Source organism: Triturus cristatus, chromosome 1_2, assembly GCF_964204655.1.
Source record: "Triturus cristatus chromosome 1_2, aTriCri1.1, whole genome shotgun sequence".
NCBI lineage: Eukaryota > Metazoa > Chordata > Amphibia > Caudata > Salamandridae > Triturus > Triturus cristatus.
In genome coordinates, this window is record NC_140580.1 from 216,271,127 (window position 1) to 216,283,580 (window position 12,454).

The window sequence follows — 12,454 nt, forward strand, 5'->3', positions numbered from 1 at the left end:
CTGAAAGTACCACATCCTAATTTGAGAAATAGTACTCATAATGACCCTTTCCAGAGAGCATACTAAGGAGTAAACTACAACTAATGTCATAAGTCAATGGTAAATGATGGTTAGTGATTTCCTCTTCAACTGATGCATGTAATTGCATGCATGCATAACAATCTCTAACCTCCATAGTGTCTACACACTCATACAGCAACCTAGCATAAGCACTTAATAAATAATCTCCCTTAAACAGGTCTACATGAAGGAAGCGATTAGTTAGCTCAATTAAGCCTTTCTCAGATCCTAGTATACCTTCTCTTGAGACTGCAGTACTAGGTGTGGATGTCCCATGCACCCGACCCCATGCTCCTCGCTTCCAGGTCAACTTAAAACTGACTCTATAATGACTGCAGCTATTACTACAATCTCCACAATATTGAGTGCACCTACAATACATTTGTGACTTCTTTTCGTATTTCTAGACTCCATTTTAGAGTAGCTCGGATCACAGTTCAAAGAGTTGAATAGCACACAGAGGGCCATATTCTAAAAGAAATATCGCCGAGTTAACGGCACTTTATCGCAGCCAAATTTGCGATTTACCACCCCATTCACAAACTGGTGCAAACAGCCGATATCACCAGTTTTCCAGTGATAGCATCCGCAAATACATCGCCACGGATGACCCCGGCAACTATCGCTAATGAGATGCAGAGTAGGCGTTCCAGAGCAAAAAGCCGCAACAACACCACTCCGCAACATTCCCAATGACCAGCCTGATATGCGATAAGATCACAAAACATGCGATAAGGTGCGTTAGCACCAGGAAACTAACACCTGCTCCGACCTAGTGCAAAGTCGGACTACAACCTGCACCACAAAAGAGAGCCCAGCCCAGTGCCACACCTCAAGAACAACAGATGCCATGGAGCCACTGAACATGTGTGCCTGACCCCCAAGAGGGCCACAACACCCACTGCTACCACACCCAGGACCCCCCTCCCCCGCCCCCCGTCCAAAGACATGCCACATCAACTACACAAATCATATACCAAATAACCCACATGATGTCGCACAATCACATCTGGTGACATGCAAGTGTCATCACAAAAATGAGCATCACACATTCACCTTCGAAGCAACAAATGAAAATTTATTAAAATAAGCACAGAACAGAAATGATGACACGTGGCGGCTCCTCTCAGGACAATCCGTAGGTCACAGCCTGCAAGCCGAAAATCGTGATAAGAAGGTGTGTCCTGCGCACATCAAGGGACAAAGAGAGAGCGAAGGAGAGAAAGAGAAAGAGAGGGAGAGAGAGAGATAGACGGACAGAGAGGGGGAGAGAGAGATAGAAGGACAGAGAGGGGGAGAGAGAGAAGAAGAGAGGGACAGGGAGAGAGAGTGCCGACACTGCGCACCCAGGCCACACTGCTCACCTGCTGCCACCGGTGTGTCTCCAACCACGTGCCGGTATGTAGTGCAGTTCACCTGGTCCCACATCTGAGACAGACCCGTCATCTGAAACAGAGTCCAGATACATGAATGGCAAAGTACATACAATTGCACACAACATCATCGCCTGTCCACCCCTGCGCACCCATGCAGCTGCACCCCAGCCCCTCCCGTCGCCCAGTGGTGCATGCCCGCCCCTGCAAAACTAGGCCTCACTGCTCACCTTCTGCCACCGGTGTGTAGAAAAGAGGGTACACCACGTACCGCTGCAAACCACAAGCCCAGGCCCGCGGACATAGCACCCTCCATGCAGCCCCGCTCCGCAGGCCACCAGGTGTCACATTTGGTGCTGGGTCTTGATTACTCCATGGCAGAGGACATACCAGTGCACCCGGCCTCATCACAGTTTGCACACCCACTCAGCCTAATAGGTGCCACTACCTCTGTGATCCAGGAGGTGATGCCACGTGGCGTTAGGCCCGCCCTGCCCACTGGCTCAGGCCTACACTGCGGTCCAGCAGGGCACACAAAACCTGAGCCGGCTGGACCGCCGGGACGGGGCATCATCGCAGGCTGCACACCCGCTCAGCACTTAAGGTGCCCCTACCTCAGTGCAGCGAAAGTCACCATCCCGTGGCGGTGTGCCTGTGCGGGCCGCAGTGTATCCGGTACCACCAAGTCTGTGCCCCCACAGTCATGGACCCTCTATGATTGAGTTTCGTGGTGCGGACGCCATCATGACCCCTCCAGGCCTGCGAAATGTGATGTCGCAGGCCCCTGGCCCCTCATGCCTACATGCACACCACATGGATACACCCCGAGAGAGGTTGGAAATGGCATCGTGCATGTGTGCCCGCCCCTTTTTATTGGTAGGGTCACATGTGCTGTGACGCGTGTACTGGATGGGTGTGGTGTGGGTGTAAACCAGCCATGAGGGAGTGGCCGTGGCATGCTGACAACTAGACTTGTGAGCAGCAGATCACTACAGGGGTGTCCTGGCACATGTGGCGTTGTTGTCCCACCCTGGAGCGTAAGCGTAGTGGGCTGGCCTGGCGTATGCCAGTCCAGCGTAAGGGTTTGGACAGTGGCCCCGGGGCTCTGGGTGTGGTTCCGTACGGGGCTGGACAAGGAAGTAACAAATGTGTGTGTCGCTGTTGTTGCGTCGGTGCCACCCGGATGATAATCGCCAATGTGTCATCCTGTGACCCAAGTCCAACAACATGAACCACATGGACGTAAGAGGAATTCACTGACCCTACATTCATCCATACTACCACACTTGAAAGACCATAGAGATGACACATCTGTGTGATTTGGAATGTTTAATCTACATTCAGTGGAGTGTTGCATCTGGAGCAGTACAGGGCCATGCAAATCCCACTTTCAAATGATGGCCCGTGGAGGGCTAGCCAGAGTCATTTAGGGAATGACTAGTCCAAAGGAAGTGGAAGAGTTCAGTCCGCAGTCTGATTGCTGTGCCATTGGCGATCAAACAGAATATGGCAGTCCATTGCGAGGTCCAAGGTGAGTGTCGCTGAGTGTATCGGGGGACAGTGGAAGGTGATGATGCAGAGGGCAGAACCAAGCTGAAACCGGCCATGAGGCAGAGATGAATGCTAACGCTTCCTTCTGACCACGAGAGCAGATTAATCCGCATCCTCGTACTTTGCTGCTTCATGTGCCTCATGTGTGAGTGGTGCTGGCCTTTCTCCAGCACTGTGTGGCAGTGACACCTCAGGGGCCGGAGGTGGAATGTCTGCTGCACTGTGTGGCACTGACATTTCAGGGGGAGGAGATGTGGATGTAGTGTTATCAGTGGCATGCATCGGCGCCAGGCCTTGTGGCAGCAATGCCATGAGGATGGTTTTGAGGTCATTGTGGAACCCAGCTACCTCTCGCTGGTGTGCAGCCGTGACAGCCGCTCTTTCCGCATTGGCCCGCTCAATGTTCTCCATGAGCCTCCTCATGAGTCCCAACTCTTGGGTGAGCTCGCTGGAGCCACTCTAACTAGACAGTCGTTCTTGTCTCACAGTCAGGACTAGCGATGTCAGCCATGGTTCGTTGGAGAGAATGGAGCGGACTGTTGGTGTCCGTTAGGGACTGTGAGTGGTCCCTAATGGGACTTACACACCCACGTATGGCATCTAGTTTGTCTGCCATGCAGTTGAAGCCCACTCACACCTGTTCAGCCAGCTGTTCCTGGCACCCCAACACACGGAATTGGAAGGCCATGTGTTCTTCGTGGGGGTCCTGGGAGGCAGCCATGGTGGTGGGTGCTTCCTGCTGTGTGGTCTGTGCAGGGGGTGGGGTGTCCTCGTTGCAGTTTGGATGCCCTGCTCCAGGAGGTGGGCTGTGGAGACTGTCAATGAACTCTTGAAGGGCGTCGGAGTCAAAGGTGTTGTGGTCCTCTTCGTCATCAGAGAAGAGAGGTTGGGACTGCTCTGCAGGAGGTGTTGAGCGTCCCTCTGCAATGTGAAGGGGAGGTGCAGTTTAACAATGTTTTCACATGTGTGTTGTCGCATTGTACATATTTACATACAGACTGCATGACTGTGTACATCGGGGCCGTTTCGAAGGGGCTGCCCATTTGCTGCGGGACGGTGGACATTTCGACAACATCACGGCTGTGTGTTTGTACTTGTACATTATCAACTCACATTTCCCTGCAATGCCACTTGTGATTGGCCACCAGTTGTGTCCTCTGTTCTGTGGTGAACATGTTTCAGCTTGTGCCACATCATTGTCAATGTTGATGTGCTCTGCAAGTGATGTGTGTGTGCTGCATTTTGGGGCAGTCGCCCCTACAGCTCTGATTTGGCTGCCCCTTATCCCTTAAATGGGGTGTGCCTTTGACTTCTGTGCTTATACAGTGCTGAGATGTTGCATACTTGGGTACATTGTTCTCTTGGTGGGAGTTGGGGTCTGGGGCATGATTTATCCGCAGCTGTGCTCAGTTCAATTGTGCATGTGTAACATTGTCCCCATCTCCCCCCGTCCCCCAGTCCCTGGTCGTTACTCACCCTGTTGCTGTTGTGTCCGGTCCTGTTGAGCAGTGTCTGGTCCCCCAACTCCTGCCACCATCTCCCCACTGATGACTGTGGACACCATTTCCTCCATGTCCTCCATGTCGTCCAGCTCCTCCTGTGGCGCAGGACTCCCACGTCCAGTCTGCATTGCTGCCTTCCGGTTGTTGGCGAGTTTCAGCTTGGTTTTGCGCTTGACGTCATTCCAGCGCCTCTTGACCTCATCCATTGTCCTCTTCAGCATTCCCACTGCATTCACCTTGTCCACGATGGCCTGCCACAGTCCGTTTTTTTCTGCCAATGACACAGTGGAGGGGACAAACAGTTGTTGATGGTGTTCGTCCACCTCCGTTATCAGGATCCTGTTTTCCTGCAGACTGAAGCGTTTCTTCCTACTCTTCTTCTCCTTGGCCTTCCTTGACCACGAGGTCCCAGGCAGGTCCTCCGGGGAGCTTGTGGGGTACTGGTTCTCCTCCGTATTTGCTCCTGCGACATCCACGGTTCTTCACTGTTATTTGGTATTTGTTTGTCTGTTATTTTTTTCAACTTTTATGGTGATTGTTCCCACCAGACACGTGTGGATTGCAGGCCTGTTGCTGGTTTTCGCTGATTTTTGTATCGCAATTGGCCTCATGGCAGCTTTTTTGCATTCGTGTTTCGCATTTTTGCGGCGTGCCATTGATTTTAACACGCCCATTTGACGCGTTGTCTGGTGACTATCGCATGGTACCGCCATGTTGTGAATACTTAGTTAACATGGCGTAAGTTTCCCGTGATGGACTGCGATGTTGAAGGTTGCGTTATGCAACTTATGCGATGGTTATCACACGTTCTTCAGAATATGCCCCAGAGTCTCTTTTCTCCTCCTTTCTCCACGTATGACAAAGTTACTAAGCAACTCTTAAAGCCTTGGAAATTTCTTTTCTTTACAGTTTTTACACAGCCCAGAAGACCTCCTTAGCCCTCTTTCACCTTTTTGTCTTAGATGGAATGCCAAAATGTATTCTTCTTCCACTCGGACCTAGGTTATCTTCTTCAGACAATATTATTTACAGTTCATAATTCAATTTACATCCCTTATCAGGTCAGAGCCAATCTCCTCAATAACTCCTTGTAACAGTTCAGCTCTCAATGCTGCAATCTATTGAGGAGACTGTGGCACTCCGAAGCTCAGGAATTCCATGTCTTCCAAAATCAGAGTCCGTAAACTACTTAGCCTTGGTGGAAAAGAAATAGAAGTGCATTTGCTTCAATCCCAGGAACTCTCTCAATATCTCGATAACCAGCACCGAGTTGTTCAGAACTTTCCCTAACAAAATGCAATATTTGTTAAATTAATATGGCAAAATGATCTTTGTCAGTAACAGATGTTACCGATGACCATCAACCAATCCCAGCACGGCGTTACACCAAAGGACCTATAACAGCACAGCACAATCCAACGTCACTCTCACTCCTCGCAGCGGCTCACTCTTCTTCACAATCTCTCTGTACACATTCACTACACAAACATCTTAAGTCCACAATTGTCTGCCGTTCTAAAAGATTGCTAGAATTCAACCACTCAAGAGCATTTACACACAGTAACCCTCGACCAGCGTGGATCACCCAAATCGATATAGTTAACCCCTGTAAGCAAGGTCCACTAGACGATTCCCATACGTCCCATTCACACAAAGTTCCCTGTCTTAGGTGGAACTGCTGATGACGTCTCATGGCAGCTTCTCAATTCTCTGATCAGATAATCACAATCACGGTGTCTTCTACACCTATTAACATTCCGGGATCTTAGGCCACTTTGGGACTTGTAACTCAAATCTCAGTCCTTGGGCCAAGTCAGATCCGAAAACACCTTCACTCGAGTCTCACTCTAACTCCACAAGACAACACACAATCAAACCATTCCCACTATCTAACATTCTACACACATCCTGTTAATACACACTCCTCTTTCCACCGCTGATCTCGCCGCACCGTCAAACTCGTTGGTCCCCACCAGATTCTGTTGCCTTCCGTTCTCGATCATTGGGCTCTAATTCGTGGATTTTGGGGTTCTGGGTTCCACCTATGCTAAACCAATTCTAGATTTTCCCCTTACTTCATGTGCAAACCATCCTACTCCAACTGAAAGGGCTGTTTCAATTGATTCTGGAACTTTTCTAGAGGCACACTCCGATAGGTCTTTTAGGCAGCAGGAAGTGTGAAGGGGAGAAAATCATTAATGCACAGTCAAATTAAAGTTACCTCTTCCTGATACATAATAACCAAAGGACAATTAAGTAAGGTTAGTTTGCTTTATTACAAGGCCAAAAATAATTGAACATAGACACACCTCAACACAAGGGTATAAAGGAAACAGCATATACCAAATCTATGCACCCAGTTCAGACTGTGCAACATGAACAGAATTATTAGTTTGAGAAGGAGGACACAGACAATCAAGAAGCATGAGTCCAAATATCCCTGCATCGAGGGTTGGTGAATGAAGAACATTAAATCTATCCCTACTCTATCGCGAATGTGACATCCCTACGTAGGTGAGTAATCATTTTGAATCAGGAGGAAGGATCAGTCATGGAGTCTTCCTAAGAAGTCTCTCCACTCTTGAGATGGGTCAAGTAGCATAAAGCCACCATCACAAGAGCTTGTTCTGAGATGCTCCCTCTCCAAAGGTAAGACAAATGTGGGCACTATCCCTAATTCCAACAACCAGTTATCCACAGGTAGAATTCCCATGATGCACTTCTCCCACGTACTCCACAATGGGTACAGTCATAAGTGTACTTTTCCATGGTGTTCTCCATGTACATCCTTTGCAACAATTTGTCCTTGGTTTCTGTGCCTTCTCACGCGTGAAACCAACTTTTTCCTTATCACCTCCAAACTATGTAATTGTAACTTCTTCTCTTCTTGCCTAGCTGATAAAGCAATGACATTACGTTGACTAAACGAATGTTTGTCCACCTGCAATGCAAAACAATGAGAAAGAACAGCTTCCACAGTGCACATGAAATTCAGAACATTAATCCTACAGCAAGAGTTTGTCAGGGGTTTACATTTCAGGCCTTTAGCCTAGGATAACATAATAATGTATCAGTTAAACATTACGAGTTTCATAACTATATTACATTTCGACTAACACATTTACCAAATTATGTAAAGTATTATTATTATAACATGAGTAATGTCATACTTCATAACACAGTTTCTTCATCTTAACGTTTTCTGCTAGTTGCATTCATTTCCTACTGTAACCCTTCATGCTACTTGTCAGTAACTAAAATATGACACATTGTCACCTTAGCACTGTTCACAATTCTAACACTTCACATTTCACACGACAGGATTATATGCGAGTATCTCTCTACACATGATTACGATGTGCCCCTACAAATGAGAAAAATGCAAATACGAAATCTCCACTCCATCAATCGTTATTGTTTATTTTATTCTCAGATACGTAAACTGGCCTTGTATTGCTGTCAAATGTCTGACATTGGGGAAAATGTAACAGAGGTTGCAATTATGTTGAATCTTGTGCACACTGTAGCAGTTCTGTTTGGCACTTCAGAGAGAAATCTGTCCTTCTGAACTTTTCCCTCCAACCAAGCCTTGTACCAAATTAAAGCTAAGGCAAAGCTGCCTCAAAATGTGATCTGTGAGATAAATGTTATTTTTCACAAAAAACGCTTCTGAAAAACAATTGGAAAAAAGTTTGTTTGTACCTAACATTTTCAAAAAATAAATTCAACCATATTTCTTTGGCTAAAAACCTTATGATTGACAGTATCTTATTTACAAAACGTTGCCCTTTCCTCTGGAACTAGCTGATATTACCCTATTTGTCGGACAGCCTTAATAAGTCATAAGGGCTGTTCCATCCTCGTACATGCCCTTTCAAACTTCTTTAGATGGGCCTGCGTGAATTTCTGTATCTGTTACAGTCATTACCCGTTATTCAGAACCTAATAACCTTGATCATCTCTCATCCAGAACCCGATAAAACTGTTATCAAGTGCCTGATATTTTTGTTGACTTGTTTTCCAGAAACTGATGTCACTATTTGGCTATTCATGTAGAAACGGATACAATTTATATGGCTTTTCTACATTCTGGGCTTCACCCATGCAGTGCAAACTATAATTCCAAACCAATTACCTCTTTGACTTCAAAATACTTTAAACTATCCGACACTCTCCTAACTATGTTCGATGCTGGTAGGATTGTACAGCTAAATATCAAGGATATCAAAAATTGTAATAGAAGAATATCAAAGACCACAATATACAACAGTAAGTGCATAAAGGGGAAGTATAGATTTAGACACTGTGGGTCACACAAGTCGATGTATTTTTGGTACTCGAAGTTGTTAGTTTCTACCAAAGAAATTGTTCTTCTTATGGTCGGGTAGTTGCACTAGCGAGTTTTCAAAGGTGCCCTTGCTTTACATTGCAAGTAGTGCTTTGTTTTTGTCTACCTTGTCCCAGAAGGTGGTATTTCACTCGTCATCATCAGTTTGCTGCCTTGTTTTGCTACATATCACTCTTCAAGAGAGCTCCCTACTGACCTTTACCAGGTGAGCAGTGTGCTTTCTCATAAACATTGGGTTATGGACCCAAATTAATATTGGTAATGTCTTATTAAAGCATCTCAGTACCACTCAGTTGAGGCCAATTCCAAATGTGTGGGACTAATGCAAATCACAGGACCATACAACTAGCTATAATGACCATGGCATGTTTGAAGATTATACACATTGCTAATTTAGCGGTTTCACCATAATCGCCACAATATTTCTAAACAGTAGACATTTTAGACACTCTTTGTCAGCTTATTGGTAACTGAGAAATACGATTTGCCTTGCGCCATCCAAGAAATCACTTTGAGTTTACCCGCCAGCCAACTGTATTTCAATTTGCTTGGCATGACTGTGGTTTTAGTTTTCTATTTAGCCAAAACCACCCAGATTTCCTAGTTTGCTGCTTGTCTATGTGCAAAATGGCCAGCACAAAGATGGAAGCGTCATTTACTTCCAAACTTAGTTGAAGATGAGGTACACAAACGCATTAACAAAGTACCAGTTAAATTGAGTTTGGCAGTAATCCACTGATTATATGCAAATAGCCTAACAGTTTGTCATCGTGTTGAGGAGTGTCTGAAGATGTAATGTAATGTAATGTAATGTATACTTATTAAGCCCGCTGAAACCCATCGGGCATCCTGGCGCTAAAGAGACGGAAAAGACACCTATAACAGAGACAAGGAGACATAAAACTCAGGGAAAGAGCCAGGTTTTTATTTTCTTTCGAAACGGCAAAAGATCTTTCATCTGCCGCAGCTCCGTGGGCAGCTTATTCCAAAGTCTTGCAGCAGCAACACTGAAAGCTTGCCCCCCCAATTTAGCTCTTCTAACCAAAGGTACTTCCACCCAATTAGCTGAGGAGGACCGAAGGCAACGGGTGGGGGCTTACCAGCTAAATTTGTTCTGCAATGGTATAGGCCCTAGACCGTGCAGTGCCTTAAACACGACACAGAGGGATTTGAAGTGAATCCTCTGCAAAATAGATCCCATACTTTCTTCTTAATAAATTAGCCTACGCTGTAAAGATACCTAACACAGAACAAAGGCCGGTATTTAGAGATGGGGGTGCCCTCCTCAAAAAAATGACTGGGCATCATGAGTTTTCAGCCCCAGAATAGGGAATTGAGAGAACAACCCTGATCTACCGGGCCCAAAACAGCATGCTGTGTTCCACCATATTCCCCCTTCCAGCAGGAGGAGAAAGTATGCAGACGCTCATCTGGTTTTACTGGGTGTAACCCCACACTCAGTGACTTTATATCTCCCTTCTGGAGATATAAATCCACCTGAATGGTAACGAGATCATATAGAGTGACTCACATTTAATCGTCTTGGAAGAAGGGGGCATGTCTGTATATAAAGTGACATCTTCGGCACGCACCCTTAGGTTTGTTTAGTTCTCAGAAATACAGGACATATTCACTTAAATTATGACACTCCATTAGTAATTAACACCATAAGAGCGATCGGCTGCCTTTGCCTTCCTGCCTACCGAAAATATAGACGTTTGACATCACAAAATTAGACTCACGAAAGTGATATGAATGACATGATTATTGTGTGGTAGAATCCGCAACAGAAGAACAGTAATCTAGTTTTGCATTTTTTTTACACTTGCGCACAGAACTGGTATTATGTCTTATTGGTTATATCTATAATTTCCCTTGTTGTGTATGCTGCTTTGTTTGATTTTACTTTGCTGGTTCTCTGACAATACCTTAATTATGTGAGCAGTGGAGTCTGGTATATAATTGTTTAAGGACATGTGAAATTCTTTCCGTGCATATAGAAACAAATGAGAAAATGTGTTATTTTTTTTAATGAATATTGCCATGGATCTTATTTGATTTCCTTTATCCTTGAGTAAAAATAAAATAAACACTACAAGCATGGGCACTGTTTTTATTTTATTTATTTTACTTCTGCAGCCATTGTTCCTGAAAGTCCAAATGAGATCAAAGGAGGCATTTTAGATTTGATGCTCTTTGAAGCTTGAGTATGGGGGCATGAAATTAGAATCTCACCAATACATGTGTACTTTGCAAAGCTGTGGGCCCAGATGTTTTTCAATCAATTCAAGGCATCAACCAAACTTGTGCAAGGGGGTAGAAAGCAACACAGTGGGCTATTTAGATTAGCCTGCGGCTCTTTAATAGTCTGCCTTGCATGGCACACAGCTTGGCAGAGGTCGATGGGAGCTGTCTATCATAGAATGTGTACAGGACACATCCCATTCCAGTGCAAATACTGCCAGGACATATTTAGAAGGACCACATGCGCTACATGTGTGCTATGTCGTTGAGCACAATGCAGGGTGTAGGTTTTTTAGAGAGAAGAAAGTACCCCTTCTTGTTAGCGTCTGCTTTAATGAAGCGTTATTTTTTATACAAATCCAGGTCTGGCTTTATTAGTAGATCGGTCTTTGTGTAAAAACGTCTGAGCCTTGGCACTGATCTGCCCAAATTACACAGAGGCAATGCACTGTTGACGCCATCCAGTGCAAAGCAGAAAGTGCATTTTTCGCTCTGAGAAAATGACACATTTCCGGCATTAAATGACCTTTCCGATGGAAAGTAAATACGATATGCCAAGTTGCATCACTTTGAGTCATTTTGCATCACTTTGCGCAGACATCCGCCTTAGTAAATCTGTGCCAGGAAGTTAGGATAATTGCCACAACTTTCCTTCCGAGTGAAAATTTCTGCGAGAAGAGAAATTTCTGCAGGAGTTTTTTCCCCCAAAATCTTTTTGTTACTTATTACTGAGGGTTTCTTCTGCAAAACCTCATTGTTTTCATTCCCTTTTTTAAGTTCAGTACTCTTATGAACTTCCAGAGATGGTGAAGTGTGAATAAAAATCATTCATTAGGATGAAGCCACGTTTCAGTACTTCGCTCACAACTCAGTTTAACCGCATGCTGCTTTCTCCGCATTTGGACTTTCAAAAATGTCACTTTAATTATCTTTTCGAATTTGGGCATTAGCTTAAATGTCATAAGGTACTTTCGCATAACAATAGCATACTATTATGTTCTAAGCTTATTTCTTTATTCCATACCACAGTCCCATGAGTGCTTTACATTTCTTTCAGGATTACTACGATAAAGGGGATTACATCATTCGAGAAGGTGAAGAGGGAAATACATTCTTCATCATTGCCAAAGGAAAGGTATGGTCTGATGACTTTTCTTTTCTTTTTTTTTTTAGTTTAAATATTTTGTTGGTACAGATAATTCAACAAATAAAATGCAATAATATTGCAGTCATGTTAAAAATGCAAAATGTAGTTGTACATTATAAGGGGTATATCAGTTTCATATCCTGTTGTTCTATTCACAAGTATCTTGTAATACCCAAGTAAAATGTATCTTGCTATATGAGAGGGTGAGAGCAAAAATATGAAAAAGAAA

The 12,454-nt window shown here is 44.9% G+C and overlaps 1 protein-coding gene across 2 annotated transcripts in view; it reads left to right on the plus strand.

Annotated features, from left to right (window-relative positions):
* The window catches only part of LOC146867068 (cGMP-dependent protein kinase 2-like), a 1,824,148-nt gene that overhangs the window by 768,278 nt on the left and 1,043,416 nt on the right, over window positions 1-12,454 (plus strand). For both annotated transcript variants that reach the window (XM_085603485.1, XM_085603486.1), the window contains exon 7: window positions 12,136-12,213. In XM_085603485.1, coding sequence (XP_085459611.1) covers window positions 12,136-12,213 — 78 coding nt within the window. The remainder of the gene's footprint in view (window positions 1-12,135; window positions 12,214-12,454) is intronic.